The following is a 24,955-nucleotide window of genomic DNA, read 5'->3' on the forward strand; positions in this document are numbered from 1 at the left end:
CGCTGTCTTGTGGATGTGCCTGGCCATGTGTAAGTGGGTATCCACAATAGTTGTGGAAGAGACAAGCACAAGCAACCGCAAAGTAAAAGTCTCGCTGACAAATCGACAATCGACAATCGTCGCCCTCGCCCTCGCCCCAATTGTGTCGATTGAAATGGACTCGCCTCCAAAGAGATGCCGGAATCCGATATCACTATGAATAATGCTGCATGTATGCATTTTTTGTTCGTTTCTGTTTCTGTTTCTTCTTTGTACTCCAGAAGCAGTTCTGTGGCATTTGTAACACTTGAAGCCTGTTTCTTGATTGGAAAATTGCCCAGTTCAGCGTATACTAAAATTCCATTGGAAATAATAAGCTCATGGAATACTCCAATTGCAAAGCTTGTGTATGAAATAGAATAGTATTTCATTTTTGGTCGAATAATCCACCAGAAATAATGAATGATTTTTTAAACATATTTCAGGCCTCTCATAGGAGCACGCCTTGGTGTCTATTTTGCATTAAATAATTAGATTTTCTTTAATTCAGTGTCTTAAATTACATACACAATTTGTACATTCCAATTCTGCATTCTTAGAATTCTAAGTAATTTGGCGAATGAAAAATCTATAATTGCTGAAGCGAGTAAATTTTTGATAACATTTATGTATATATTCATCGCCACACAAATCGTTTATAATTGTCTTCAACAAATTAAATTCACTTAACGATAAAAGCTTTTTATTATTATTTCCATGTGTAGAATATTTTATATTTTTTTCTTACAAATATTATTCTTGTACATAATATATATACCAATATATTCCTAGCACTGAACTGGGTGATCCATCAGCAACTCTCCCCTTTCCAATTTATGGTGACAACAAGAGTTAACTTCTGTTAACAAAGGGACTGTCGACTATATTACTTCAATGAAGGTCTTTAAGCGCATAATTCACAAATTTCAGAAATGATAATGAAAGCAGTCAAAAAACTGTCTGTCATCCGCTGATGAATTTCCATTAGGGCGAACCGACTTCTTATGGACTTAATGCGGTGCCCATCGAGCAATTGAAATTGAATCGTGAGATTTTATCAAACAAAAATTATGATTTGCTCTGCATAATTGAATCAATTAACTGACAGTCGAGCAGAACCCAAAATATTATGTTACCAGAGTATTTTTTTAATGTAAGTTAAGAGTTGGTGAGTGTAAAAATACTCTGTACTTGGAAAAATTTAAATGAAAGTAAAAATAATGTATTCCATAACTTAAATTAAAATACTCGATTTAAGTTACTCATTGAAATGGAAAGTGTATCTCTATAATATTTAAAAATTGTACTTTAAGCTTTTTTTATACCCCTTACAAATTCTGATCCATTTTTAAGCTTGTATATACCCTCACTTATGTTTTGTTTGAGGCTGGGTATTTTATTATAAGTACATAATTAATGCATTCAAACAAATTCGGCCAGCGAATGGACTTGTGAACAATGTGCAGCAGAGATTTTTCCATCGCCAGCATAAATGGGCAAATGAGTGGCATGAAATGCAGTCAAATAAATAAGGGAGTAGCGACTACTGCAGAAGGGAGTGAGTGTGGAGTGAGTGGGGAGTGTTCTCAAGTGCCCCCAGTAGCAGTAGTAGTCGACTTTCAATTGAAAGCTTCCAAAGCTGCTAAGATTTCAAGTCTCGGTGCAACAGCAATTGATGGGGGCATGGGGCATGGAGCATGCTGCGACTGCGCAGCACTTGTGTACATGGATCGATGTCAATCGACTGCCATTAGGGGCACTTAACGGAGACGATGCAGCCTCGGAATTGATTTTAAATGGCCAACAATAAAAACAGACAAAAAAACATGCATTTCGCGTACTTAAAAGTTTTGATTTCTTACGCATCGACTAAGGTTACGGTTGAGGAGGTATGCGTCACGACCGGTTCGCCCACTAAAGATTTACTGTGCGACCGCTCCAGCCACAGAGCGGAAGCCACTCGACAGCAGAGGAGCCACAGGAATGAGGCAGCCCAAGAATGCCACTTGAGCAGACAATGACGCCACCAAGTATTCGTTTTGGTATTCGTATTCGTATTTGTGTTCAGAATTCAGAATTCGCATTCGAATGTATGTGTGTGAGATGGGATCGAGTGGCCAGGAAGACGCACAGCTTGCAACAGACACCCAACAATGGAAATTAGCAGCTGCCACAAGCCTCATAATTGAATATGCTGCAAGTTGGCAAAAGGGCCCATAAACTAGCGTTGTGGCGCTGTCTTCTGCCTCCGGTTACTTGCCACGACACAAATAGTAGTAGCTGGAGCTGGAGCTAGTGTCTGATCTAGCCAAGAAGTTGCAACAGCATACCCACAGCCAAGTGTCGCACTTCATTTGCAACAAATGTTGCATGTCTATACGAGGCAGACGGCAGATCTGTATGTGTCTGCCCCCAAGCAAAGTGTCGTGTGTGACGAATTTAAACTTGATTTATGCATTTGCATTGCCAGTTTTATGTGCCACATTAACCCCCTCTCGTGTCTCCTCTTGCCACTATGTTGTGTTGGTGCGACTTTATGACCAAATCAGAAACAATTCATTACAAAGTTGGTACACGCTATAACCGAAGAAGATCGCATAAACATTTCCATCTGCTGCCTGTTCGCCATTCCCTTCATTAGGGTGACTCAAAACAGGAAGCCAGGAAATCTAAAAGTCCAATAAGCAGGTGCATTCTGCAAGAAATTTGAATATTTTCCAAAATAAAAAACGAATCTTGTCCGAAATTTTAGACAAAAGAAAGCCATATTCTAATTTTAGTATTATATAATCAAAGCAAGAATTCTTATTGATCGGAGTATTTTAGTTGGATTATAACCTACTCAAATAATTGATTAATTTCTTAGAATTTGAAGATCAAAATTACATAAAATTGATGCCAAGCAAACTTCAATCGAAAATATCTTCAGTGTGCTTAATCTAGCATATAGCAGGAAAACCTTGGCATATCTTTTGTTATTAAACATTGATAGCTGAACTACCCTGATGAGCTGCAAGAACTGTTGAACATCTCCTTGTTGGGTTGCAACATTTTAATGTCAACGAGATATGCCCTCGGTCCATTGAAAGATGTCAATCAAAACAACTGGAGCATGGGCATCATCCCACTCGACAAGGCCCTAAACATTCCATGGCTCGAGTTCGACGGAACGATAAAACATATGTGCATATAAACAAACACACATATATATATACGATACGATGCATAGTATATTGAAAAGTGCTTGCCACAATTGATGGATGCGAAAAGGAAACGAAAAAAGAAATCAATCTGTCGTTCAAGGGGGGGAATGGGGACCGGTCTTTCGTATGTTGTTATCCAACTTCCCGACTCAAATAAATGATCGGTAAGGAGACCCCAACGCGTGCTATTGTCGCTGGATAACAACCAAATAGCTTTCCCATTCAGTTATCGCCCCCCTCATTCACTTCAATCAATCTCCACCTCCTCCTCTCTCTCTCTCTCTCTCTCTCACTCTCTGTATCTGTTTCTGTTTCTTTCTCCAACCCTTTCCCGTTTTCTCCCACAGCTGCAAAATGCATTCAATCACTTCATTCGTTACGTCTTCCATCTTGTGGTCCAACTCAAGAGAAGAAACACAAAAAAATTGTATTTTATTTACTCTGCACTTATGACCCCCATGCCGGGCGCTGCTTGTCGCCGATCGGGTGAAGTGAATCTGATACGGACCCCGGATTTTGTTGCTGGTTGCATTTGCATCTCGAAAGCGTTGCTGGAAGTCGAATTATCTGTTTAGCCGGCGGCCACTCAGAATGTCATTGCGAATGACAATCACGAAAGAAAACTCTCTCTCGCTCTCTCTCTCTCTCTCTCTCTCTCTCAATTTTTCACTATCTCTTTCGACTGCGGAGCATCACCTCAAGCTCATGTTGCAGCTGCAAAGATACTTTAGAATGCACAAAGTGATGGATTGTGTCCCTGGCCCCAAATGCATGCATATGTGTGTATCTATATATCTTCAAAGGCAGTAGCGAAATCAACTGATCGTGAGCACACTCACAGTGTCATCCAAAATAGTACTCACTGCACACTGGTTGACAAGAGTATTTTGACAGAGCAAAACAATAGGCAATTTATAGCATATTTCTTATAAAATCTATATATATATATATATATATAAATATTTTAAATATTATTCAATTACAATAACATAACAAATAATTCATTTTAATTTTAAAAATTTGTGAAAAAATAATTAAATATTTGAATATTTTAGTGCTATGCTTGACTTGTGTATGACACTTTAGAAGAAATGGGATTTTTATGCTTAGCCAGCTTATTATAATTTGAGAACATTTCTCTTGTCACAATTTTTTATTAATTTTCAATTTTTGACCTCGCACTACTTTGACCCACTGTGCGCTGCGGCAACTCGCTGGAGTTTGACACCGATTCAATGACAACAGCAGCAGCAGCAGCAGCAGCAGCAACTACAATAACAACAAATGTGTGTTGCTGTACTTGCAGATGCAGATACCCACAGCTCGACACACACTTTGGTGTGCGTACCTACGTGTGTGTGTGCTGTGTGTAGCTTCTTTTGTGTGTGCTCGCCTGCCTCGTCGCTGATCTTTAATTGCAGAATTGTGTTTGCCGACCCATAGATGAGGATGAATGTGACTGCGACTGTGTCTGCCGTGGTGGCTGTGGCTGTGGCCGTGGCAAGCCGGGCATTGCTGCGTTGCCCATCCACCGCCCATCTGCGTCTCCGATCTGCGGTGATTAATTGACGCTGGTGTCGCGTCAGTTGCGCGGGCTTATTAAAAGGATTACAAGATGTGAATGTGCGAGGCGGCAGCTGGAGCCGCAATTCCATAAATGCTAGCAGGCAACTCGTAATAAGATTAATTACGAACGCATCGGCCCAAAGTGCCACAGTGGTACAATGTTTTGACACGACAATTACAAAACTGCGCTATGCCATTGTTGCTTCAAGTGTCTCATTAATTTGAAAGCTTTGAAGATCGTTGGAGTTGGGCCACAGCCATATCCATAAACTATACAATACTTTTCGAACAATCCCCCAAGGGACTATTGCCCTATAATCCTTGCCTGACATTTGCATACTTAAGTTTTGTATCCTGTTGACACGCGAACCCACGGGACAGGGGCAATGTTGCGCCAGAGTTGAGTAGCCAGGATAAGTGTCATCAGGGGCGCAAATAATTGACATTTAACGAAGGGCCGGTCTCTGCAGCAGCGTTACGCCAATTAGTAAAAAGTGTCATTAAGGGTCGCAGCAAAATATTTAAATAATATCCGAGTGTGTGTCAGTGTATCCTGGTACACTCAAAAAATGTATGGAGTATTTTAATGCTTGAAAATCATCGACCAGAGATAATACTTATTTCAAGGCTGCTATCAGAAATAAGCTGATCAGAAATAAGCTTTGTACTTAAGTTAAAAACTAGAGATTTGAAAATCAATACTGAAAAACTTACTTTAATTACAATATTTAGTTATTGTTTAAGTTTTAAACTTTTGAAATCAGTCCTCGAATTATTTGCAATATTTATTAAGCTTGAGTATATCTTTAAAGTTTGAACCGCAACACAAATTCTTGTAGCCACTATTACCTTGCATTTAAACCACCGTTTTTCTCCGAGTGTAGTAAGCCCCACTCCAAATTATTAAATATGTGTATTATAAATGCGACTGTTTTGTGCCTCGCTTCGCAGCATTTCCCTCCGATTTTTAATATTGCCTGTCAGCGCGTGCGGAGAACTGAAAAGTGAGATACGCAAAATGTTTTGTGCAAAGATGCAATTTATTCAAGATTTTAATGAATTATTTTTTTGCCAATGATGTTGAGGATGATGTCATTCGCAGAGCATCCAATAAATCATGCTGCGATCGCCGAGTAGACGCTCATGCTCAAGCTCTCTGACAGCTGGATACCCAGCTAAGTCTGTGGCTGCACGCCAAAAGAGTCGAGGACAGTGGAAGTGGAGCAGCTGCCAGAGATTAGTCAGTTCTAGTGACTGGCGCACTTCAAATCTCTTGGGAGCAGGCAAAGTTGCTCAACTGGTTTGCTTAAATAGGATGGGGTCGAGGAGTTCGGGAGTTGAAGGGGAGCGCTTCACAAAGATCAAGGTGAGTTTAGAATTCATTAGGTTTGTTAGAAAAGCAACAGGCATTTCTTTAACACTCAATGAGGGTATTAATTAAGAAGACAATTTTCTAGTTTATTTTCAAACTATCTCATCCAGATATTCGTTCAGAAGTCGTGTTTGTTAGTTGTTATTGCCAAAAGTGTTTAATCAAATCAATCGACTTAATTATCCGAAAAATTTACACAATGGCTAAAATTAGACAATCAAAAACCGTAAAAAAAAATACAAATCTTATTATGTACATAAGAAAACAACCACAGCAATCTTACGCAATGCAAGTTTAACGGTTCCCAGCTTAGAGGTCAGTCACAGAAACCAAAACTTTCCTCCCATCAGCAAAAAATAAAAGAATCAGCAGAGAACACAATGAAACCGCATAATTTATGAAACACTAAAAATGAAGAGGTCTTAACCCTCATGCTTTCGCAGTCTCAGCTCTCAAGACTCCGACTCTGACTCCGTCTTCATCTCCGTCTCATTCCCTCAGCGCTTCTCATGCTCAGCTAAACGAACCGCAGCCGAAATGGGTTTTTGTTTTTGCAGAAGACCCTAGAAATTGGTTGGCTGGCGCATTGCAAATTTCCAAGCTGCAGCAGCAGCAGCAGCAGCAGCAAAACAGCAGCCCAAAAAGAAACGCACAATTATGAAATATAATAAAATAGCCAACTTTAAAAGCTGGCAACAGGAAATGCAATGTTAGTAATGCTGCCTCACTATTTCTTAGCATTTCGACGGTATTTCCTGTTGGTGTGTGTGCGTGAAAAATCGCTGCTTAGATGCGAACAAAGATTTTCGCTGGAAAACCAGTTCTCCCATTGGTCACACGCTTGCTGGCTTTTGCTAGCTGTAGTCAGCTAGAATGCTTATTATTATAAGCTGATAATAATGTTTACTTTGCCACACGTTAGCAGCTGATTCGTTTATCTATGTGCACTTAGGCATTAAGCTCAGCCACAAGCGATTTATGTAGAGTTTTCGAATAATCCAGCTCAAAGGTATGCGTGCATGTCTTGTCTATATGCATACATATATACCCATATGCCACATACATATTTACACACATGCTGCATGACTCACGGTCACGCTTAAGAAAGGTAAAAAAGCATGAGAGAAAAGAGCCAAAAAAATGACTAAGTGCACATTCATGGTTTTTTAAATGGGACGCCGAAGAATAAAAAAAAAATAATAAAAAAAAGACAAAACTGTTGGCTTAACTGTGAGCGTGACTGGATTCCGAATCTTGTCTCTTATCGTTGTTGTTGCTGTTGTTGTCTGTTATGTGATCTTCGGCTTATGGGCGTCAATAAGCTTTCTGTGACATGTTGCAATTTATATATTTTTGCATATCTTTCGCTTTCTTTGCCAGCTGGCTGGCACTTGGAGACTGACATATGCTTTTAGGTATCACTTCTCACATGGCATTTATTCGGGTTGCATTTGGATTTTTAAGCTACACAAAATTGCCAGTTTCTTTTCGGTAAATTATTAACTAAAAACAAAGCGCGACATGTTTGGGTCATTTTCCTATTTTTCCGTTGTCCAGTTCTTGGGACGCTCTGCCATAATGGTGAAATCGTTCTGGGCAACATTCACAGAGCCATATTGATGCGTGGGTGAATCGGGAAAGAATTCCCAGCCCTGTTCAATGGACATCTTCTTGATGACACCGGCTATACCTGAAGCAGTAAAATATAATATTAAACATGAGGAAGCATAATATATATATGTATAGAAATTAACTCACCAAGGAATAGGCCAGCACAGAGGCCAGCTACATGATTGCGCTTCCATGCACCAAAGACGCCACCAGCAGCAAACCCACCAATCAGATAGTTTATTCTGCAAAAGCATATTATTAATCATGATTTGTATGAGTGAGAAATCAAAGGCAAAGGTTCGTCTCACTTATCATCCTTGCCGCGCGCTTTTGTGGCAGCTAGCGTTGTTAGCGTAAATGCCGTCGCCATGCCCATCAGTGGACCCGTATTGTAGGCGAATCTACCGATTGTGGGTATATAGCCCTGTGGTTTGGACAGAGTGAGCACATCCAATGTGGACCACGCCAGGCCGGCAGCAACAGCGTATCTGTTTGTGGCACAAATCTTGCCAAAGGCATCTTCGCCATCGGGATGGTCGTAGTATTTGGAGTGTAAGATCGACATACTCGGCTACAAATACAAGCAAATTAAATCAATTTATTTAATCTGTAAATAATCATCACAAGCTATTACAAGGTGAAACAGAGATTTGTCTACCGCTCAAGCATTAAGCATAGTGCATTCGCAATGCGCTTTCGACATTGCAGCATACTTTGGGCAATTCTATATTTGACTTGTACGTTGCTTTGTTGTTTATTTCACGTTAAATACAATAATTTACTAACCTGCCGAATTTACGTAATTATTTCCAAACGCAAAATAGTTTGACAAATCAGCTGTGCATCAGTGTATACCCATTGGCAAAAATTAAAAAGTATTATACCAAAAAATACTAGTATGCCATTTTGAGTTAACATAATGTACAAATTAACATGCTGTTAAGTAACGAAGTTCAGAAAACGTTTTTTCTAATTGAAAGAAATCATATACTTTATTTTTTATTTTGTTTAATTAAAAACCAGATATGTTTTGCCAAATCAAGATTAAAATTTAATTTCATTTCATACGTATTCTGTTTTATTTAAACTAATTTCAAAAAACACTGTGGCACTAACATTAATTACATATTCGTTAAACATGAGGTGCAATTGAAAATTTTTGTATGGGCTTCAATGTGAGGATGTAAATTATTTCGAAAACGACCATTTATAATTATAGACGATTTTGATTTTAAATATGAATACGTTAAGTTCTTAAATCGATGGGGGTAGACTAGTTTAATTTGCATTTCAACTAAATAATATACACATAATATCTTGCGATTTAAATAAGGAGTATAAATATCCATTCTATGAATTCTTTTTTGTTGGCATACACTTAGGAGTTCAGTTGACCAAACAGGAGCAGACACAAAGCAAAAAAACTAAATGATTTCGAAAACAAAATCGATATAAAAAAGACGCACAATACATAAGCAATAATTATATACAAATCAAATGTCAAATTATGATCAGGTTCTATTTTTTTTTTCTTTGTTTAATCAGTCATAATATTTGCGGTGAATTTGTCAAATTTCACTCATATCTTTCAAACGTGTGGCACTAGTTTTTTGATAAAAGACAATGCGATTGTTGACTGCATTGTCGTTCTGCCCTAACAACGATATATGAGCATAACAAATATATATATGTATATATATTATATAGTTTGCAATATATATATGAGCACTACACGTATTTAGTGTTCGTCGTGTCCAATTATTTCAATGTCATCAGCCAAGGGACTCTCGATTTCCGGTTTGTTATCGTTACCATTTTGTTGATTTGCATCCAAATTAATCAATGATAACGTCATCTTGCTGCTGAGTATGACCTAGTAAATATGGATAGCATTTAATTAGAGTATATAATAGTCAACAAACTTTGTCTTACGGCCGGCTCATCAATGGATCCATTGAGTTCAGTGTCATAGACCTCTTCACGTCTCGTCTGTGAATCGGCCACCAAAATCTGTGAGTCGTGTGCCAAGGCGCCCTCCAAATAAATGGACTGCGGCTCGGGTAGTTTTTCTTCCAATTTGGACTGAAATCAATGAAAAACAATAATTATTATTGATAAATTTGGTTAGGTTGTTAGTTGTCGTAAGCACTTTCGGCATTTCAAAGCTGTTTCGCTGTTTGGAAATTTCTTTGAGTGTGGATTGGCAGGATTTGCAGTAGTCAAGGCACACTTACATATCCACTATTTGTGCGATAAACTGGCGTTGGAGGTCTTCCGGTCCATCTTTGACCGCCCTCGCAACTAGTTGTTAACTCCATGCCAAGAACCTGCACCACATGTATATAGTACACATAAATCATGCCAGTAATTATACAAAAATTATAATAATATATATACTTAATTTTCATATTTATTTCTCACCGTCATTTCGCGCTCAGCGCTGATGTCGCGTTGTTTCCTTTGTTGTTGTGATGGTTGTTGTTGCTTAGTTTTAGCCATGTTCTGCTCTTGGTCGTTTCTTGCTGTTTGCCCATTGGAAATGTTTTGGTTTTCTACATTTGTCAAATTCGATTTTTCGTTGTCGTCATTTTGCTGTTTTGTTTTTTTTTTTTGTTTTTTTGGAGTACAATTTTGATACTTATTATTTGTGGCCCAAGACTTGTAATATGCAATTAACCAAAAATTGAGCATTTCTAGTTTTGGTTTTGGTTTTGGTTCAACAAGAAAACAACATATAAATTTTGTTAAATCAATATTAATTCATTTTATGAAAAACAATATTTACTTAATTGTGGTTAAGAAACGCAACAAAAACAATAGATTAATTTTAGGGGGAAGTACTCAGTTACATTTGCTGGTGGTTAATAAACGAATAACGAAAGAGAGTTAAGAAACAATTTCAATTTCAAACGATTGCTGCAACGTGGCCCGTTCGTCGGCGCTAACCTTATTTAAATCAGTTTCAGTATCAGTTTCAGTTTCAGTTTCAGTTGCACTCCTCGCCCCCTTCACATCTCGAACGTTCAATTGCTCATCGGCAGCGTCTATAAGACCTTGGATCGCCGTTACAACTACATATATGGTAAATTGTGCAACATGACATTTTTTTTTTCGGTACAATATATAGTACAGGAGTTGAGAGACATATATATATAGATAGTTATATAGTAATTGCACATGTGTAACATGAAAACGAAGAAACGACAGAGAATATAAGTAGAGTTTATAAACAATTTTGGCTTTTGGCATTTAGCATTTGGCATTTGCTCTGCTTTTGACATCAAGCTTAGCTAAAACTCTTCGATGTTCGCATGAATTTATTGTTTAATTTAATGATTTTTTTGGCATGAACATGAGCTATGAATCGAAAAGTTGCTATTATACACATAAATACATATGCATATATATATATATGTATGTATGTATGGTTTATTGTATTTCAAACCGTTGTGTTATGGTTTCTAAAATATGTCCCCATCATAAGTATTGATATTGTTTTAAAGAAAGCTACAGACACAATTACGTATAAATATATTTAGTAATTCTGGATAGTTAGTAGGACTACAATATTCGCATGCTGATCGAGCAGACGAGCAAAGTTAGCATATAGTATAGTTTAGTAAGAGTGCAACAAAGAGAGAGAAAGACACAGAGAGAGAGAGAGAGAGGGATACAGAGAGAGAGAGAGAGAGACAGAATTCAATCGAAGCCCACACACATGCAACAGTTGAAGCGTGAGTGAAATGGACACAGATATATATATAAAATTGGGATACTGGATGAAGGCAGGCTTCAAGAACAACGCAACGCATTCATAGCCAACGATCCTTATGATTTTAGCTGCGCTCTCGCATGCATGCCACAGATCTGACGGATATGCAACTCGATTGTTAAACCGTTCCGAGGAATTGGGGCTATATACATGGTACATGATACAAACAGAACTCGGGTACATTATTTACTAGAAATCAAAAGTAGAAACGAACTTGTATGGCTTGTACTTAGTTGTGGTCTTTTTTTCTGTGATTTGATTGATTGTTTTTTTTTTTTTGAGTATATAAAAGTTGGTTGGATTAGAAATTTTGCTGCCGCTTGAGAAAGTTCAGAGCAATCATCTTGAAAATGAGAATACAAATAAAATATAGCATATATTAATAAATGAGATCAAAATGCGCTTTTTTTGAACACTACTGAACGCATCAACTAAAATCTCAGCGAGAAATCTAAAATGATTCGTGGGATAAAAATGTAGGATAAATGGAATACTAATATTTTGCCACAAGAGCTACGATTTTTTTCAGTTGTAGTTTTTTTTTTTTTTATATATGATGCTAACCTTTGCCTCACACTGATCGGTGTTCATTTCGGCAATTAACTTTGCCATCTCACGCTCCGTATCCTCGAGTTTCTGTCGCAACTTTTCAATTTCCATCAACTGTTGCGTCTCCTTATTGAACAGCGATTTCTCCACCTCAGCGAGGCTCTTTGGCCCAGTCGGAGCACTGTGACACTGCTCCTGGTGAGCCCTCAGCGATGTGGACAGATTTGTGGCCAATGCCGTCGCCGATAATGTGGCATTGTAGAGTTCCTTATCGTTGTTGCGCCTGTTGCCATTTGCTGCGCTCGTCGCAGTTCCTAAAAAGGTGTTCGTAGGATTTGTTGCTTTAACTGACAGTTTAGTGGCAATGTGGCAAAGACAAAAACTAGCATAACAAAGTGTATTTACAGCAAAATAATAAACAAGTGATCATGTGACTAAGTTTCAGACTATCAAATATATGACAAAATATTCACGAACTACTCAAATGTTTTTTTTTTTTGTTTGTTTGTTTGCGTGGTTATGGCTGGTGAATTAGTAGACACTTATATAGTACATACATATAAAAAAAAGTACAACATTTAAGGATATATTTATATATGTGTGTAAATACAAAATCAAGTTTGAGCCTTAAGTTTGTTTAGCAGCTAAGCACACCAAATGAAGAGGACATATTTTAAAAACTCAACAGAGCCAACTCTCGCGTACTTAATGTACTTAATATATTCACACAAAATTGATCATTTTTAAAAAGAGAGTCTTGTAACAAAATCAAAAATAAATTCTATCTTACTTGTCTGATGTTCGCGCCAACCTTTAATTTGTGGTTTCGCAAAATGTCAATGCAGAAAAATACGAAAAAAAATACAAATGTGAACGATTTTTAGGTTAGTTTCTTTGATTATGAGTTAGGTACGTGTGTGCTGGAGTGTGTGTGAGTGTGTGCTTTGTATGTGCTTGGGTGTAAGAGTGTGTGTTCTTAAGGATGCAGTATGTCTAACTACAGGAAATCGTTCTATAACTCTATACAAAAATGTGATTCTATCTTTTATCTTAACTCACCCAATTTGGTGCCGCCCAAATCCTCCACTTGACTGTGATTCTGATGTCCAAAAACTTCTTGGCGGAAACTGGGATCTCCTGGAGCGGGTCCATATGGAGCATTTGGCACTTGCTTCTTAAACACAATCTATAATGCATTTCAGCTTATTAGTTATGGCACATCGAATTCAGATTATCAAAGCGGCCAAACCTTCATAATTGTATAGCCAAAGAAGACAACGATTCCAATGGTATACAGAGGCATTAGGAAACCCATGCTGCTTCCAGCTCTTTGCTGGGGCTGATGAAAGGCACCCGCTCCCATTGGTGGTCGCATGCCCGGAATCGGTCCAGGCTAAGTGAATTCAAATAAAAATCATTCATAAGTTAATTAATCAGTTCAGGTCTTTCAAAAACATATGGAAACAAAATGTTTACGATTTTCAAATTCTTCTTTTTACGAAATTTATGTTTGTTTTGCCTTCGGTTTGTAAACATTTATTCATATTTATTTAAATATGAAATATATTCCTAGGGAAAACATTAATTTTTGATTATAATTGGACAGGAATTATTTGTACGATCCATTTAAGATGGGATTTTTACAATTGACAAGCTATATTATGTAAAAAAACATGTGCATCAATTTGTAGAATATCGGAACCACATACATCCAATATAATGTCGAATCGTACAACAAATTGAGGCGCGGAAAGGTGGCGTATAACATTTGGCACAAGTTCAATATGAACAATATTTTTTTTATTTCTATTTATTTTCTTTTTTTCTATGTGCTCAACCCACTCTTCCCTTACAGTTTCTTTTGTATATTTTGTGTTTCGCCTGTCTTTTCGCCTTCAATTTGCGTGCAGTGTCATAAAAACAAAAAACCCAAATCCAAATAAACTAAACGTGTCTATTTATAGCAATTGGCCGATGTCTCATCCACAAACGTCCCAACTCGTCCATGCCCAATGCGAAATAATATAAAATGTTTGCCGACGCGTCTTTTCGTCGTCAATGGAAAATGAGCTGCAAATTTGAAGTCATAACTCACCCGGCCGTCGACGATCCGTGGCGGTGGATTACTCGGCGAAGTCTTGCGCTCTACAATTGGGACGGTGGGCGTGGCGGGTATTGCCCGCCCACGTTCACGCATCGCCTGATATATGGACTCCGGATGCAGGTGGGCTGGTCGTTCCTGACGCAGACCTATATGCGAAATATTTGAAATGCCAATTAAAGTTACAACGATTTGGGCTTTTCTACAAAACGGGATTTGGGGCAGTCTTTGACTGAAAGCAATTAGTAGTCGCTTGATTCTAATCAATTATAATAATGAGAACATTTGAAAAATTATATTTTTTCAAAAATGTCTGCTTCTGATTACGGAGAACACGTTTTTATTGCTGTTTATTTAAAAAATAAATACAACGATAGATATAAATTTACCAAAATGTGTGTAGATATTATTTAATTTATTTTTAAATGGAAACTGTATTGCAGAACATGATTTTAATATCTATAGAAAATCATGAATTTAAAATATTTATGGACAAATTATCTTTTCATTACCCGCGCATTTGGAATCTTAAAATAAATTTACAGTTATTATTTTCATTTTTTAATGCTTTAATTGCCACAAATTATAAATATAAACAATATCAGAATCAGCTCTAGTTCTATTCATCGAGCGACCACTGTAATTATGTGTAGAAACATATGCCAGAAAGCCACAGTTTAAAAAGTTGTTAGATTGGTTAGGTTTCTCAAGACAAAACGTGCCGTTAGTCAAATTGACAGAGTTAGTGGAAAGCGCATTTATAGATTAATTGATTGTAACGGTAACGGTTGCACAGTGGCGCCACCTACTTATTTCGCCTGTGTACAAATTGATCTGCTTGCGATACAAATGTGGACCAAACGGTTCGGGGCTCGGCTTTGAGGCATTCATAAACTCTTCCCGGTCAAGTACGACATCACAACAACCTGACCCCAGTGAGCAAGACAACACCAACACACACACATACACAATATTTAGACAATATTTAAATAATAAATAAATTTGATAAATTAATAAAAATAAATATGTGAAAAATGAAGGCCTCAACACTCACCGCCTGGTCCGCCACGCTGTTGCTGATCCTTAAAGTTTGGCTTGATTGGCGGCGCTGAGCCAAACATCATGGGATGGAATACCTTTGGCCATAAGATGGCAATGCAACCAACAACCGTTACGATCGCAATGATGCCCATTTTCTTTGGCGACATGCTCTCCTCCGTTCCGGTGCGATGCTTCCCCTTCCCCGCTGCTGCTGCCTGTTGTTGTGACATTGTTTTGGACATTTTTGCCGTTTCCTGGTTAAAGCTTCAATACTTAAGGCAACTCTCCGTTTGTGCTTGAACTCCAAGTTGAGAATTATTACGGTGTTTTAACTGATGCTGAATGATGTTGTTTGTTTTTGTTGTTTTGTTAGTTTTCTTTTTCGAATATTTGAGGTTAACTTTGGCGTAGGCGCATTTTTGTTACGTTTATTTATGCAATTTTCTTTATTAATAATTTCCTTGATGTTGCATTATCTGAAAAATAAATACACATATACATTTATACATATACATCTTCTGTATAATCCCTACACAAGTACAAATATGTATATATATTTATATATATATACATATATATACATATGTATGTATGGATATATTTAAAAATACATATGTTGTAACTCATTTGTAACTCAAAGAACACATCACTTTAAATGATCACAATTCACAGCGTATCTGAATATTGATGTTTTTAACAACAACAACAACAAGAACAACAATTTTTATTACATAAATAGCGGTCCCGATTATTTTATTTTTAGCGCTCACACTTTTCAGTCGTTTTGACTGGCTAATAATTTATTTTTTCCGTAAACCATAAGTGATTTTTTCACAATCAACCACAAGCACATTTAAGCAAATGGGGTAAAATAAGTAAAATAATAAAGCACAATTCTAATAATAATAAATGGAAATTATTGTGGTATCTGCATTTAATTTAAGCGAACTGCGAAACGACGAATGCTTACGCAAAGCTCCAATGTTGTTTCCGAACTGGCCAAGCAAATTTTTGAAACTATTAGCGAATTTTTAAAAACAGCACAACGACGACGACGCATTGCTGCTCGTTTTCTTGGGCCCAGTCGGCCATAATTTGAGCGTTTGTCTTTTATTTTTGCCGCTAGCGGCTGAAATCAAAAATATAATGAATGCGACAAAATAATTTGCAACAATTCGCCCTGCACTCGCCGCGCATATTCTGACGAACCCCGGTTCTGGTCCCCTGGTCCCGGATAATAAGCGCACGCGCTGATCACCATCATTTTGGGTGCGTCGGTATTTTCACCGAGTTATGTTATGTACATATATATGCTATGTACATTTGTTATTGTTTGTTGTCATACCATTTATCAGCATTTTCACGGTATGCTCTTTTCACTCTTTTGATGAGCATTGTTGCATATAAAAACTCATATAATCGTTCATGTATATAGCTATGTATATAGCATATACATCATAATGATGTTGTCCGGCGTCTCTCTAGCAATTTTCAATTCGCTTTCGTGCTCATTAACTGGCGAAAGTATTGAAAGTGCATTACACTCATACATATAACTTTTTTTTACTTTGTTTTACTTTACACAAGTCGCATGGCAAACAGATATATCTAAAAACACTGTGCCTTTTCCGATGGTCAACAAAATGAATATCATTCATTTTTCATGTCCAGCACTCAAATTAGTTTTATTTTTAGTGTCAGTGGCATTGTAACAATTCAATGTCGCACAGTTCACAAATGTTATTCATATTTTATTTATAAATACATATCTACAATTTTTGCAACGCTCGACTAGATACCGTTTTGTGCTGCGATTTTGTGAACGAACATATTTTGGTAATTTATGCGATGTACACTGAATATAGCAGCCAATTTATATCAACATTTACCATAATTTTGATTAAGTATTCGTCAACTCTTAAATGCTAAATTCAAACTACAAGTTTGTCGTTATGAAGTGGGTCGGAAAATCAATAGAATGCAGACAAATCTATTGGCTTACCGCCACAATCAATCGACAGTATAATCGATAGACAGCCAGTACTGTAAAACAACTAAACAATGTAAAGTAAGGTATTTGGCGGTAAATAAATTTATAATTAAGCTCATTAAGTTTTTAAAAATTCCATCATACTTTTAAGAATGTATATTTACTCGTTTTCAGCTGTGATAAATCGAATCATTCACCTCTCTAATGACATCTAACAAATTTGTATTTCTTAGATTCAATAAGCAAATAAGTAATTGTCACTGACAAAGCCAAAAGCACAAATTGTAACTAAATGCTCATGTTTTTGGTTCGACTGGGGCTTCTGAGTAAGTAACGCAGCCCTAGCATCTGCAATCACCCGGCTTAAATGTCAACGCGTGTTTAGTATATTTAAATTATTTAAATTACAAAGTAATAATTAATTAGTAAATTAATAAAAACAGGCATTAAAATAATTAAGTTAAAGTTCGAAATAGAAGGGTAAGTAAACAATATGGGAATCTCATATACACACAAATTTTGTGTTTGTGTTCCACATTAAAAACAGCTGTTCATGAGACTAGAGCTGTCATCGTGCGTTATGAAAAAATAAGGTGAACTGAAGGGCAACTCTGGTAGTGATGTTTTCTTTGTGTTATTGTAGACAAAAGTCAAAATAAAATTGCGAACTTAACAAAATAATCGAAAAATTGTTACATTTAGCCTGCAGTGAAAATTGCAATTGGCGCAAAAGAGACTAGCGTGTTAAAAGTTTAAAAACTGTAATTGACGCAAATCTAATGCGAGCTGTCGATTGGCGTCGCTCCAAATTGTCCAAATTTAACGTTGAGCCACAGACAGGGTTGGCCATTATGGGCGACGAGGCATGTGTGACCGTTGAGAAGGAGCTCGATCGCGTCGTCAGCAAGCTGGAGCAGCTCCACGAGATCGCCTCTGCCGAAATCGGAGATGTCGCATCGCTAATGTCGCAGCTGGTCAATGTGCTGGAGAATGCAGAGCAAATGTTGGTCACCACTCTAAATACTGGTACGCAAATGAATGCACCGGGTACACCTGGCAGCGTCGATGATCCCATGGGCGAGACTGTGAACATGCAGGTGGAGACAGAACCGTCAGCTCCACAACGTTTAACGGAAAGCCAAATGGAGATAATCCGCGATGCCATCTCCAAATGTAATGTGCGCGTCCAGAAACTATCGACGGAGCATCGGGACTCACATGGTGCCGTTTCAAAAATTGGCAAGGCCATCGATCGGAATTTCAACTCCGACTTCAGTTCGACGATGCGTGTGGATGCACTGCAGGATGAGGACAACTTAATGCTGCTCAATAAGGCGATTGCCAAGCATTATTGCCGCCAGGGCATGGACGAGGTGGCTCGCACCCTGATCAAGGAGTGCAAGATGAGCGACAACGATGCCCAGGATGTGTTCGACTCGGAGCGTGAGTTTGCCGAAATCTACAGCATCTGGATACAGATACAGAAGCGCGAACTCACCGAAGCCCTCAAATGGGCCATCCGTCACTCCACTCAGCTCTTGGAGCGTCATTCGCTCATGGAGTTTCGGCTGCATCGCATGCGTTTCATGCAGCTGGTCTCCAACGGTCTGGAGTCGCAGCACGATGCAATCGTGTATGCCAGGACCAATTTTCAGAAGTTTGCCAAACCGTATGAGCACGAGATTGCCAACTTGATGGCCAGCTTTATATATCTGCCGGGTGGCTTGGAGAAGACACCCTACAAGATCTTCTTGGCCCAGGAGATGTGGACGGAGCTATCGTTCACGTTCCTCAACGATGCTTGCCAACTGCTGGGCATCAGTAAAAACTCTGCCCTATCTGTGGTGGTCAATGCCGGCTGCACCGCTCTGCCCGCCCTGCTCAACATCAAGCAGGTGATGCAATCGCGCCAGGTGCTGGGCATGTGGAATGGATGCGATGAGCTGCCGATTGAGATTGATTTGCAGCCAGAGTTTCGGTTTCATTCGATCTTCGCATGTCCCATTCTGCGGCAGCAGACAACGGAGGACAATCCACCCAAGAAGCTGACATGCGGTCATGTCATCTCCAATGATGCCTTGCACAAACTGAGCAATGGGCACATCCTCAAGTGTCCCTATTGTCCTGTTGAGCAGAATGCCGAGGAGGCCGTTCGTATTTACTTTTAATATACACATACACCTAACACTAACCATGCATAGCCCATGAAAAATTACATCTTAAAATCATTATACAAATTATATTATCAGATTTAATAAAAATTGTGAGCCTGCCTCGAGGTTGAGCAGCAGTCAGCGGCTGATAATGTTGGTTTTTACTGTTTCCCACTGCGCCAGCTTCTTCCTTAATTCAGTTGGTTCTTTAGATAAATTTGGCAAGAATGAAACTAAAACGCATCTATAAACCCATTAGCTCTTAATAACATACGTATATTTAATAAATAAATAAACATTCATCTCAAAAGTGCGACGCCATTGTTTTAATGCGAATTTGCAATTTAAGAAAGCAGGAAATGAATGGCTTTCGCTCAAGAGTTGTGTCACCACTGTGCAGACACTTACAGCAGCGCACGCGTTCCACTGTGTGCTCGGCTTCTGCCGTTCAACCGGTTTCGGGTTATTTCTTTCGTTCGTGTCTCGCTGTCTCGAATTTTCAACGTGTTGCGTTTGCTTCTTGATTTCGTGTGTTTTTTTTTTTGTGATTGCAGTGCCTTTCAGACAGCTGATCTGAAACGGTGTTCATTATTGGAATCATTGAAGTGCTCTTTGCTCTTCTCTCTCTCTCTCTCTCTCTCTTTCTCTGTCCATCAACTTGTTTAGTGGGTGGCAACGAACTGTCGAAACTCTTTAGAATTCAAAACAATTGAATTATTTTACAACTCAATCAAATGAAAAACGTATTGGATGTCATGTCGTTGCAGCAGCACGTGGAAACGAGCAAAGCACAAAATATGAAGCCCATAGATTATCGGTGAGCAACGCTTCAACCAACTGAAGCAGCAGCAATTTCAATTTCAGTTTGTGAACACAAAATGTTACAGCAATTCGAGTAAACCTGGTCTGGTGCCACTCTACATCTTCGAGTGCGCCGCCAAGCTAAAGATGAAGCCACTGACTGCGGCCTGTGCAGCCATCGTTTATCATCGCTTCTTCAAGGAGGTCAAGTCGTCGGATTACGATGAGTTCGTGAGTATTGAGTTGATATCCTTCCTGTTTCCATAACTGAAATGTGTCGACTTCCCATTTCAGCTAATTGCCGCCTCGTCGCTGTATTTGGCTGGCAAAATCAAAGACGATGACAGTGTCAAAATTCGCGATGTCATCAATGTGGCATATGGCACACTGAATCGGGGCAGTGCGCCATTGGATCTGAATGATGAATATTGGGCCATGCGGGATGCCATTGTCCAGGCCGAGTTGCTCATAACACGCACATTGGGCTTTGATCTCAATATTGAGCTTGCGCACAAAGTAGGAAGCCGCAAGTTGTTACCAAATTTTCAAGCCGCTCTTTTTTTATTAATAATTCAACTTTCTCTTTCGTTTGGCAGTACTTGCTCTACTACATGAAGACACTACAAGATTGGATCGGTGCGGATGTGTGGAGCTCTGTGCCGATTGCCAAGACGGCTGCCTCGTACTTACAGGACTTTCACCACAGCCCAAATATCTTGAAATACAAGCCAACGCACGTGGCAATCGGTTGTCTGTCGCTGGCACTGCAAACATATGGCGTACAGGTTCCCCTGACCGACGAATCGGACGAGGCATCGATGTGGTATAAGCCACTGGTGAAGGACTTCACACGAGAGAATCAATGGGAGATTATTGAGGATGTCATTGAGGTCTATCGACACGAAGCATCATTAAATTCCACCTAAACCATACAGCTAACCAACCGACCAATTTTCATTAATAACGCTGAACTTTCCATTTTCATACAATTTTATTTATTTGTAGAAGCCATTTCAATTTATTGAATTACACTGAATATTATATACTTTATGAAAATACGCAGTATGAACTATTCAATGGCGATGTTTGTGCTTGTGCTTGTTGTTGTCCGAACGATGGCGAGCTGGCGGCGAGACGCTGCCTCGTCGAGCCGCACGCGAACTGTAACCGGAGGCAGGCACCGGAGATGGAGATCTACGTGATGATAAGCGACCACCTGGACGCGTAGCGTCTGAGTAGCGTTTGGGTGAATCTGATTGACTGCGTGAACGATTGCGCTTAACAGATCGGCTGCTGCGACTGCTGCTCTCCCCGCCACTGAATGGTGAATGGGAGCGTTTACGGCTGGTGCGCAGGCCGGGACTCGAACGGGAGCTGCTGCTGTAGTGGCCACCGAGAACATGTCGGCCCTCGGGACTCTCGCTGCGCTGTGAACTCCTCGACTTGGTGTTCATATAGCTCAGCGGCGAGTCCACAGATCCCACAGGTGAATTCTGTAAGATGGACATTTGTTTGAGTTGGTTCTAGCAAATAGTTTTTGTCCATTAGCTAGCTTACCCGCTTGAGCAAACGCTTGCGATGATATTCAACTTGCTCGGGCAGTGTCCAGCCGGATTCCAGACGGCGCTTGCCCGACTCAAGCTCATCCTGATACTGCATAACTTTCAGTTCGATTTCACGTAACTTTTGACGCTTCTCGTCATCGTATTTCTGTGAATTGTCATCATCGCTCTCCTCGTCCGAGCTGAAGAACTTGGGCGGATCCGGTGGATCCAATGTGTCCCATTTGCTAGTCGTAATGGCCTGTGCCTCAATTTGTGTGGGATCAACCGTTTCCCATTTGGATGGTATAAAGCCGGGCATTTTTGGATGCGACTTGCTGTCTGCGGCTTTCTGTACATGCTCCATGGGCACACCATCGAGATCATCATCCACTAAAAGGAGTCGAAACATGTATAACATATATAGATACGCATGGGAAATAGAGGCTTACTTGGAACACCATCGATTTCTTCAACATACTGCTCCCGCTTGGGTGTATCTCGCTGTTGAGCAGTGGCATCAGGTAGAGCTAGCTTCAGTGCACTCTTCAACAATGCAGCACCGTCCAACGGCACACCATCCAAATCTTCATCGTCTTTCTCCTCGCCCGACAGTGGTGCTCCATCTATGTCCTCATCGAGGGCCTCCTCGGAGCGTGACTCATCTGCCTGGACCGGTGAGGTTGCCTGTAGAGTAAACAAAATAAATGAATATGATATGGTTAGCTACAGCTGTAAACATACCGTTCGACCCAAGAATACCGCATGCAATTGGGATAAGAAATCCTTTGGGTAAATTGTCCACTCCTCCCAGGTGCGTATTACATTGCAAACTCGCGTCTTGAATCCCTCCGCCTTCAGGCGACTCTCTATACCCAAATAATAGGTATGCAAGCTCTCGAATATATCCAGCAATTGTTTCTCCACACTGTAAATAAATAAACCAGTTAAGGTCTGTGGCTCATCCAGCTTTCCGTGGTCAACTTACGATTTGCGAAAAAACGAAGCGTTCGACACCTTCACAGTGCAATTGTGTAGAATATCGGAAACAAGATATAGACGAGCGATCTTCTTGGAAGCGGGAGTCTTCAAATTTGCCAACGATTCGGCAATGCATTCGCAAATCTCGTCGGCGGCATCGGCATGCTCAATGCAAAATATCATTGCGTCGCCAATGCGAGCGCGCTCCGGTGTCAAATGTCGTATCAAGTCTTCGAGGCGATCACGTTGCCTGCCAGCCACAAGAAATCATTAAATCAATAAAAAACGTCAAGTTCATATATAGACAAATTTACGCATTAGATAAGGCACCCTTGTGCACAACGGGTGCATCGGGATCGACGACCAGCTCATCGGGCATTCCCTGCGTATAGAAATTGGCAATGGGCGGCGTCCACACGGGCCCATCCTTGAACATGCGAAACTGTTGCTCGCGCCACTCGCTCGGCGTGTCGCCCTGCAGCAGAGAGTAGAGCTTCCAGCGGTAATAAATGTGCGCCGGACTCTCGTTATCGAAGAGGAACGAGAAGAGTGGATTCTCCATCTCGCGGCTCATGATCAGCGCCTCAAACATGGGTCCTTCACGTATCACGAACTCGATCATGCGATGTATGATATTCAGCACTGATCTAAAATGCAAACATCCAAATTAAAACCAACAGCATTAAATTAAATCCAAGTGAATCATACTTTTCCGTCGGTATGAAGACTTTCACCACGGACTTGCCCAGAATCTGCCAATTAGAAAATTTTAAAACATATTCATTGACTTAGTTGGCAAAGGGACTTACCCGCTCCATGTTCTCTTTGTCCTCGATGGTATCGTAATCCTTGTAGTTCTTTTTGGGCAGCGTATTCGCCTCACTGGGCGGTGGCTGGGCATTGAAGGGCATACCCGATGGCGGCGGAGGCAGCGTCAACTCCAGCAGTGCCTGTGGCGCAAAGATCGGCGTATTCATAATTGGCACCGTCTTGCCCCAGCCCAGACGCATCTCATAACCCATGATGTAGCGACCGTTAAGGGTGCGCAGTGCACGCTCGGCATCTTTGCGGCTCATGTACGCCACGAAGCCACAATTGCGACCACGTTGCTTCTCCTCCTCGGAGCGGGGCCACATGATTTTGATGCTTGCCAGCGGACCATAGCGACCGAAAATTTCCATTAGTTGTTGCTCCGAGATCTTCGGATTTAGATTTCCCAAATACAGATTGGTTGTATTAGGATCACCCGTGTCAAAGGAACCACCATCTCGAGCACTGTTCGCCTGTTGCGAACTGCTCGATGAGGGTTGCTGTTGTTGTTGCTGCGTCTGCTGTTGTTGCTGCTGCTGGGAGGAAGAGGATGGCGCACTTGGCACCACCATATGCTTATACTTGTGCCGCTCCTCACGCTCCTCCTGTATTCTGTGGATGGCATACATAATGGAGATTATCTCTTTCATTTACAAATAACATTCTGCTTACTGTCTTAATTCCTCCTTGAACAGTTCCAAATTACTCTTTTTCTTCTCCTGGTTCTTCTTTTTCAATGGTGCCGGATCCTTTTTGAGATCGGAGGCCAAGAGTTTGGCATAATCTTCCGCCCTCTCGGAGGCACTCTTCTCAATCAGCTTGGAGCCCGGCTTGTACAGTTTGCCCTTCTCACTTTTATCCTCACGCCGGGAGCCCGCATCATAGGTACCGGCCTTAACCCACACCTTGGAGGAGGCAGTTGGCGCCTCCTGAAACGTCTCCACAAACTCCTTAAACGCCTGCACATTGAAAATACAGAATTGCTAATAACGAGTTTCAATTCATCAACATTTCCTCACTCACATGTGCCGCAGCTGCCTCATCTTCCTTCTTCTTTTGTTCTTCAATTTCTTTTTTGGACTAAAGGCAAGGTTTTTTGGAATTTGGTCAAATAAATTAATTAGGCGTTTCGCATAACTTACCAATTGCCGCTTGGAAAATGTGCCAACCGTAAAAGCCTCCAGCTTCTTGTCACTTATGCGCTGAATGGAGAAGATAGTTAAATACTTGGCAGTGGTTTGTATCTTGTTTGTTTACCTTCATTTTGAAAAGTTGTTGATTTCGTTTGATATTATGGTTTTTATTTATGTCTCACACATTCTCCCTGCATTTTGCTGCCGAACAACTTTTAGTCGATATTGTTTTAATGCAGACTGCAACCCTTGTGCGTCATGCAGAGCTGCTTGACAGTCTGCTGCAGAACAAATCGATATCATTTGATATAAT

The 24,955-nt window shown here is 40.0% G+C and overlaps 5 protein-coding genes across 26 annotated transcripts; 2 read left to right on the top strand and 3 right to left on the bottom strand.

Moving 5' to 3' along the window:
• Positions 1-7,577: 7,577 nt before the first annotated feature.
• LOC6559499 (NADH dehydrogenase [ubiquinone] 1 alpha subcomplex subunit 11) lies at positions 7,578-8,650 on the bottom strand. Its single transcript, XM_001986411.3, has 4 exons — positions 8,557-8,650; positions 8,079-8,341; positions 7,918-8,012; positions 7,578-7,849 (listed from the first exon to the last, which is right to left on the bottom strand). The coding sequence occupies exons 2-4, from the start codon at positions 8,333-8,335 to the stop codon at positions 7,698-7,700; spliced, it is 504 nt and encodes a 167-aa protein (XP_001986447.1). The 5' UTR covers positions 8,336-8,341; positions 8,557-8,650; the 3' UTR covers positions 7,578-7,697.
• Positions 8,651-8,825: 175 nt separating this feature from the next.
• LOC6559917 (resistance to inhibitors of cholinesterase protein 3) lies at positions 8,826-17,192 on the bottom strand. Of its 20 annotated transcripts, none has more exons than XM_032734326.1 (11): positions 17,123-17,166; positions 15,247-15,709; positions 15,002-15,118; positions 14,187-14,341; positions 13,341-13,484; positions 13,151-13,277; positions 10,717-10,841; positions 10,192-10,362; positions 10,005-10,097; positions 9,703-9,852; positions 8,826-9,643 (listed from the first exon to the last, which is right to left on the bottom strand). In XM_032734326.1, the coding sequence occupies exons 2-11, from the start codon at positions 15,473-15,475 to the stop codon at positions 9,509-9,511; spliced, it is 1,446 nt and encodes a 481-aa protein (XP_032590217.1). In that variant the 5' UTR covers positions 15,476-15,709; positions 17,123-17,166; the 3' UTR covers positions 8,826-9,508. The 20 variants fall into 20 exon arrangements, with proteins under 20 accessions (XP_032590217.1, XP_032590218.1, XP_043070980.1 ...); XM_032734327.2 differs by lacking the exon at positions 17,123-17,166 and adding an exon at positions 16,204-16,225; XM_043215045.1 differs by lacking the exons at positions 10,717-10,841; positions 17,123-17,166 and adding exons at positions 12,107-12,432; positions 12,882-12,902.
• A 388-nt stretch (positions 17,193-17,580) lies between these two features.
• On the top strand, positions 17,581-21,109 carry LOC6559375 (cyclin-Q). 3 transcript variants are annotated; one of them, XM_032743568.1, is made up of 5 exons: positions 17,581-17,703; positions 20,144-20,193; positions 20,264-20,408; positions 20,472-20,693; positions 20,774-21,109. In XM_032743568.1, exons 2-5 carry the CDS (start codon positions 20,174-20,176, stop codon positions 21,101-21,103), a joined length of 717 nt encoding a protein of 238 aa, XP_032599459.1. In that variant the 5' UTR covers positions 17,581-17,703; positions 20,144-20,173; the 3' UTR covers positions 21,104-21,109. The 3 variants fall into 3 exon arrangements, with proteins under 3 accessions (XP_032599459.1, XP_032599460.1, XP_001986450.1); XM_032743569.1 differs by having other exon boundaries at positions 17,667-17,703; positions 20,147-20,193; XM_001986414.2 differs by lacking the exon at positions 17,581-17,703 and having other exon boundaries at positions 19,966-20,193.
• LOC6560382 (E3 ubiquitin-protein ligase RMND5A) lies at positions 17,804-19,689 on the top strand. The gene has a single exon (XM_001986413.2). The coding sequence runs from the start codon at positions 18,003-18,005 to the stop codon at positions 19,389-19,391; it is 1,389 nt and encodes a 462-aa protein (XP_001986449.2). The 5' UTR covers positions 17,804-18,002; the 3' UTR covers positions 19,392-19,689.
• A 40-nt stretch (positions 21,110-21,149) lies between the features above and the next one.
• Positions 21,150-24,848, bottom strand: LOC6559376 (U2 snRNP-associated SURP motif-containing protein). The gene is made up of 12 exons (XM_032743567.2): positions 24,767-24,848; positions 24,652-24,711; positions 24,533-24,589; positions 24,182-24,468; positions 23,509-24,121; positions 23,408-23,451; positions 23,014-23,346; positions 22,707-22,949; positions 22,463-22,646; positions 22,171-22,405; positions 21,735-22,111; positions 21,150-21,670 (listed from the first exon to the last, which is right to left on the bottom strand). Exons 1-12 carry the CDS (start codon positions 24,770-24,772, stop codon positions 21,251-21,253), a joined length of 2,859 nt encoding a protein of 952 aa, XP_032599458.1. The 5' UTR covers positions 24,773-24,848; the 3' UTR covers positions 21,150-21,250.
• Positions 24,849-24,955: the final 107 nt, after the last annotated feature.

Source organism: Drosophila grimshawi, unplaced genomic scaffold (genome assembly GCF_018153295.1).
Source record: "Drosophila grimshawi isolate 15287-2541.00 unplaced genomic scaffold, ASM1815329v1 contig_1367, whole genome shotgun sequence".
NCBI lineage: Eukaryota > Metazoa > Arthropoda > Insecta > Diptera > Drosophilidae > Drosophila > Drosophila grimshawi.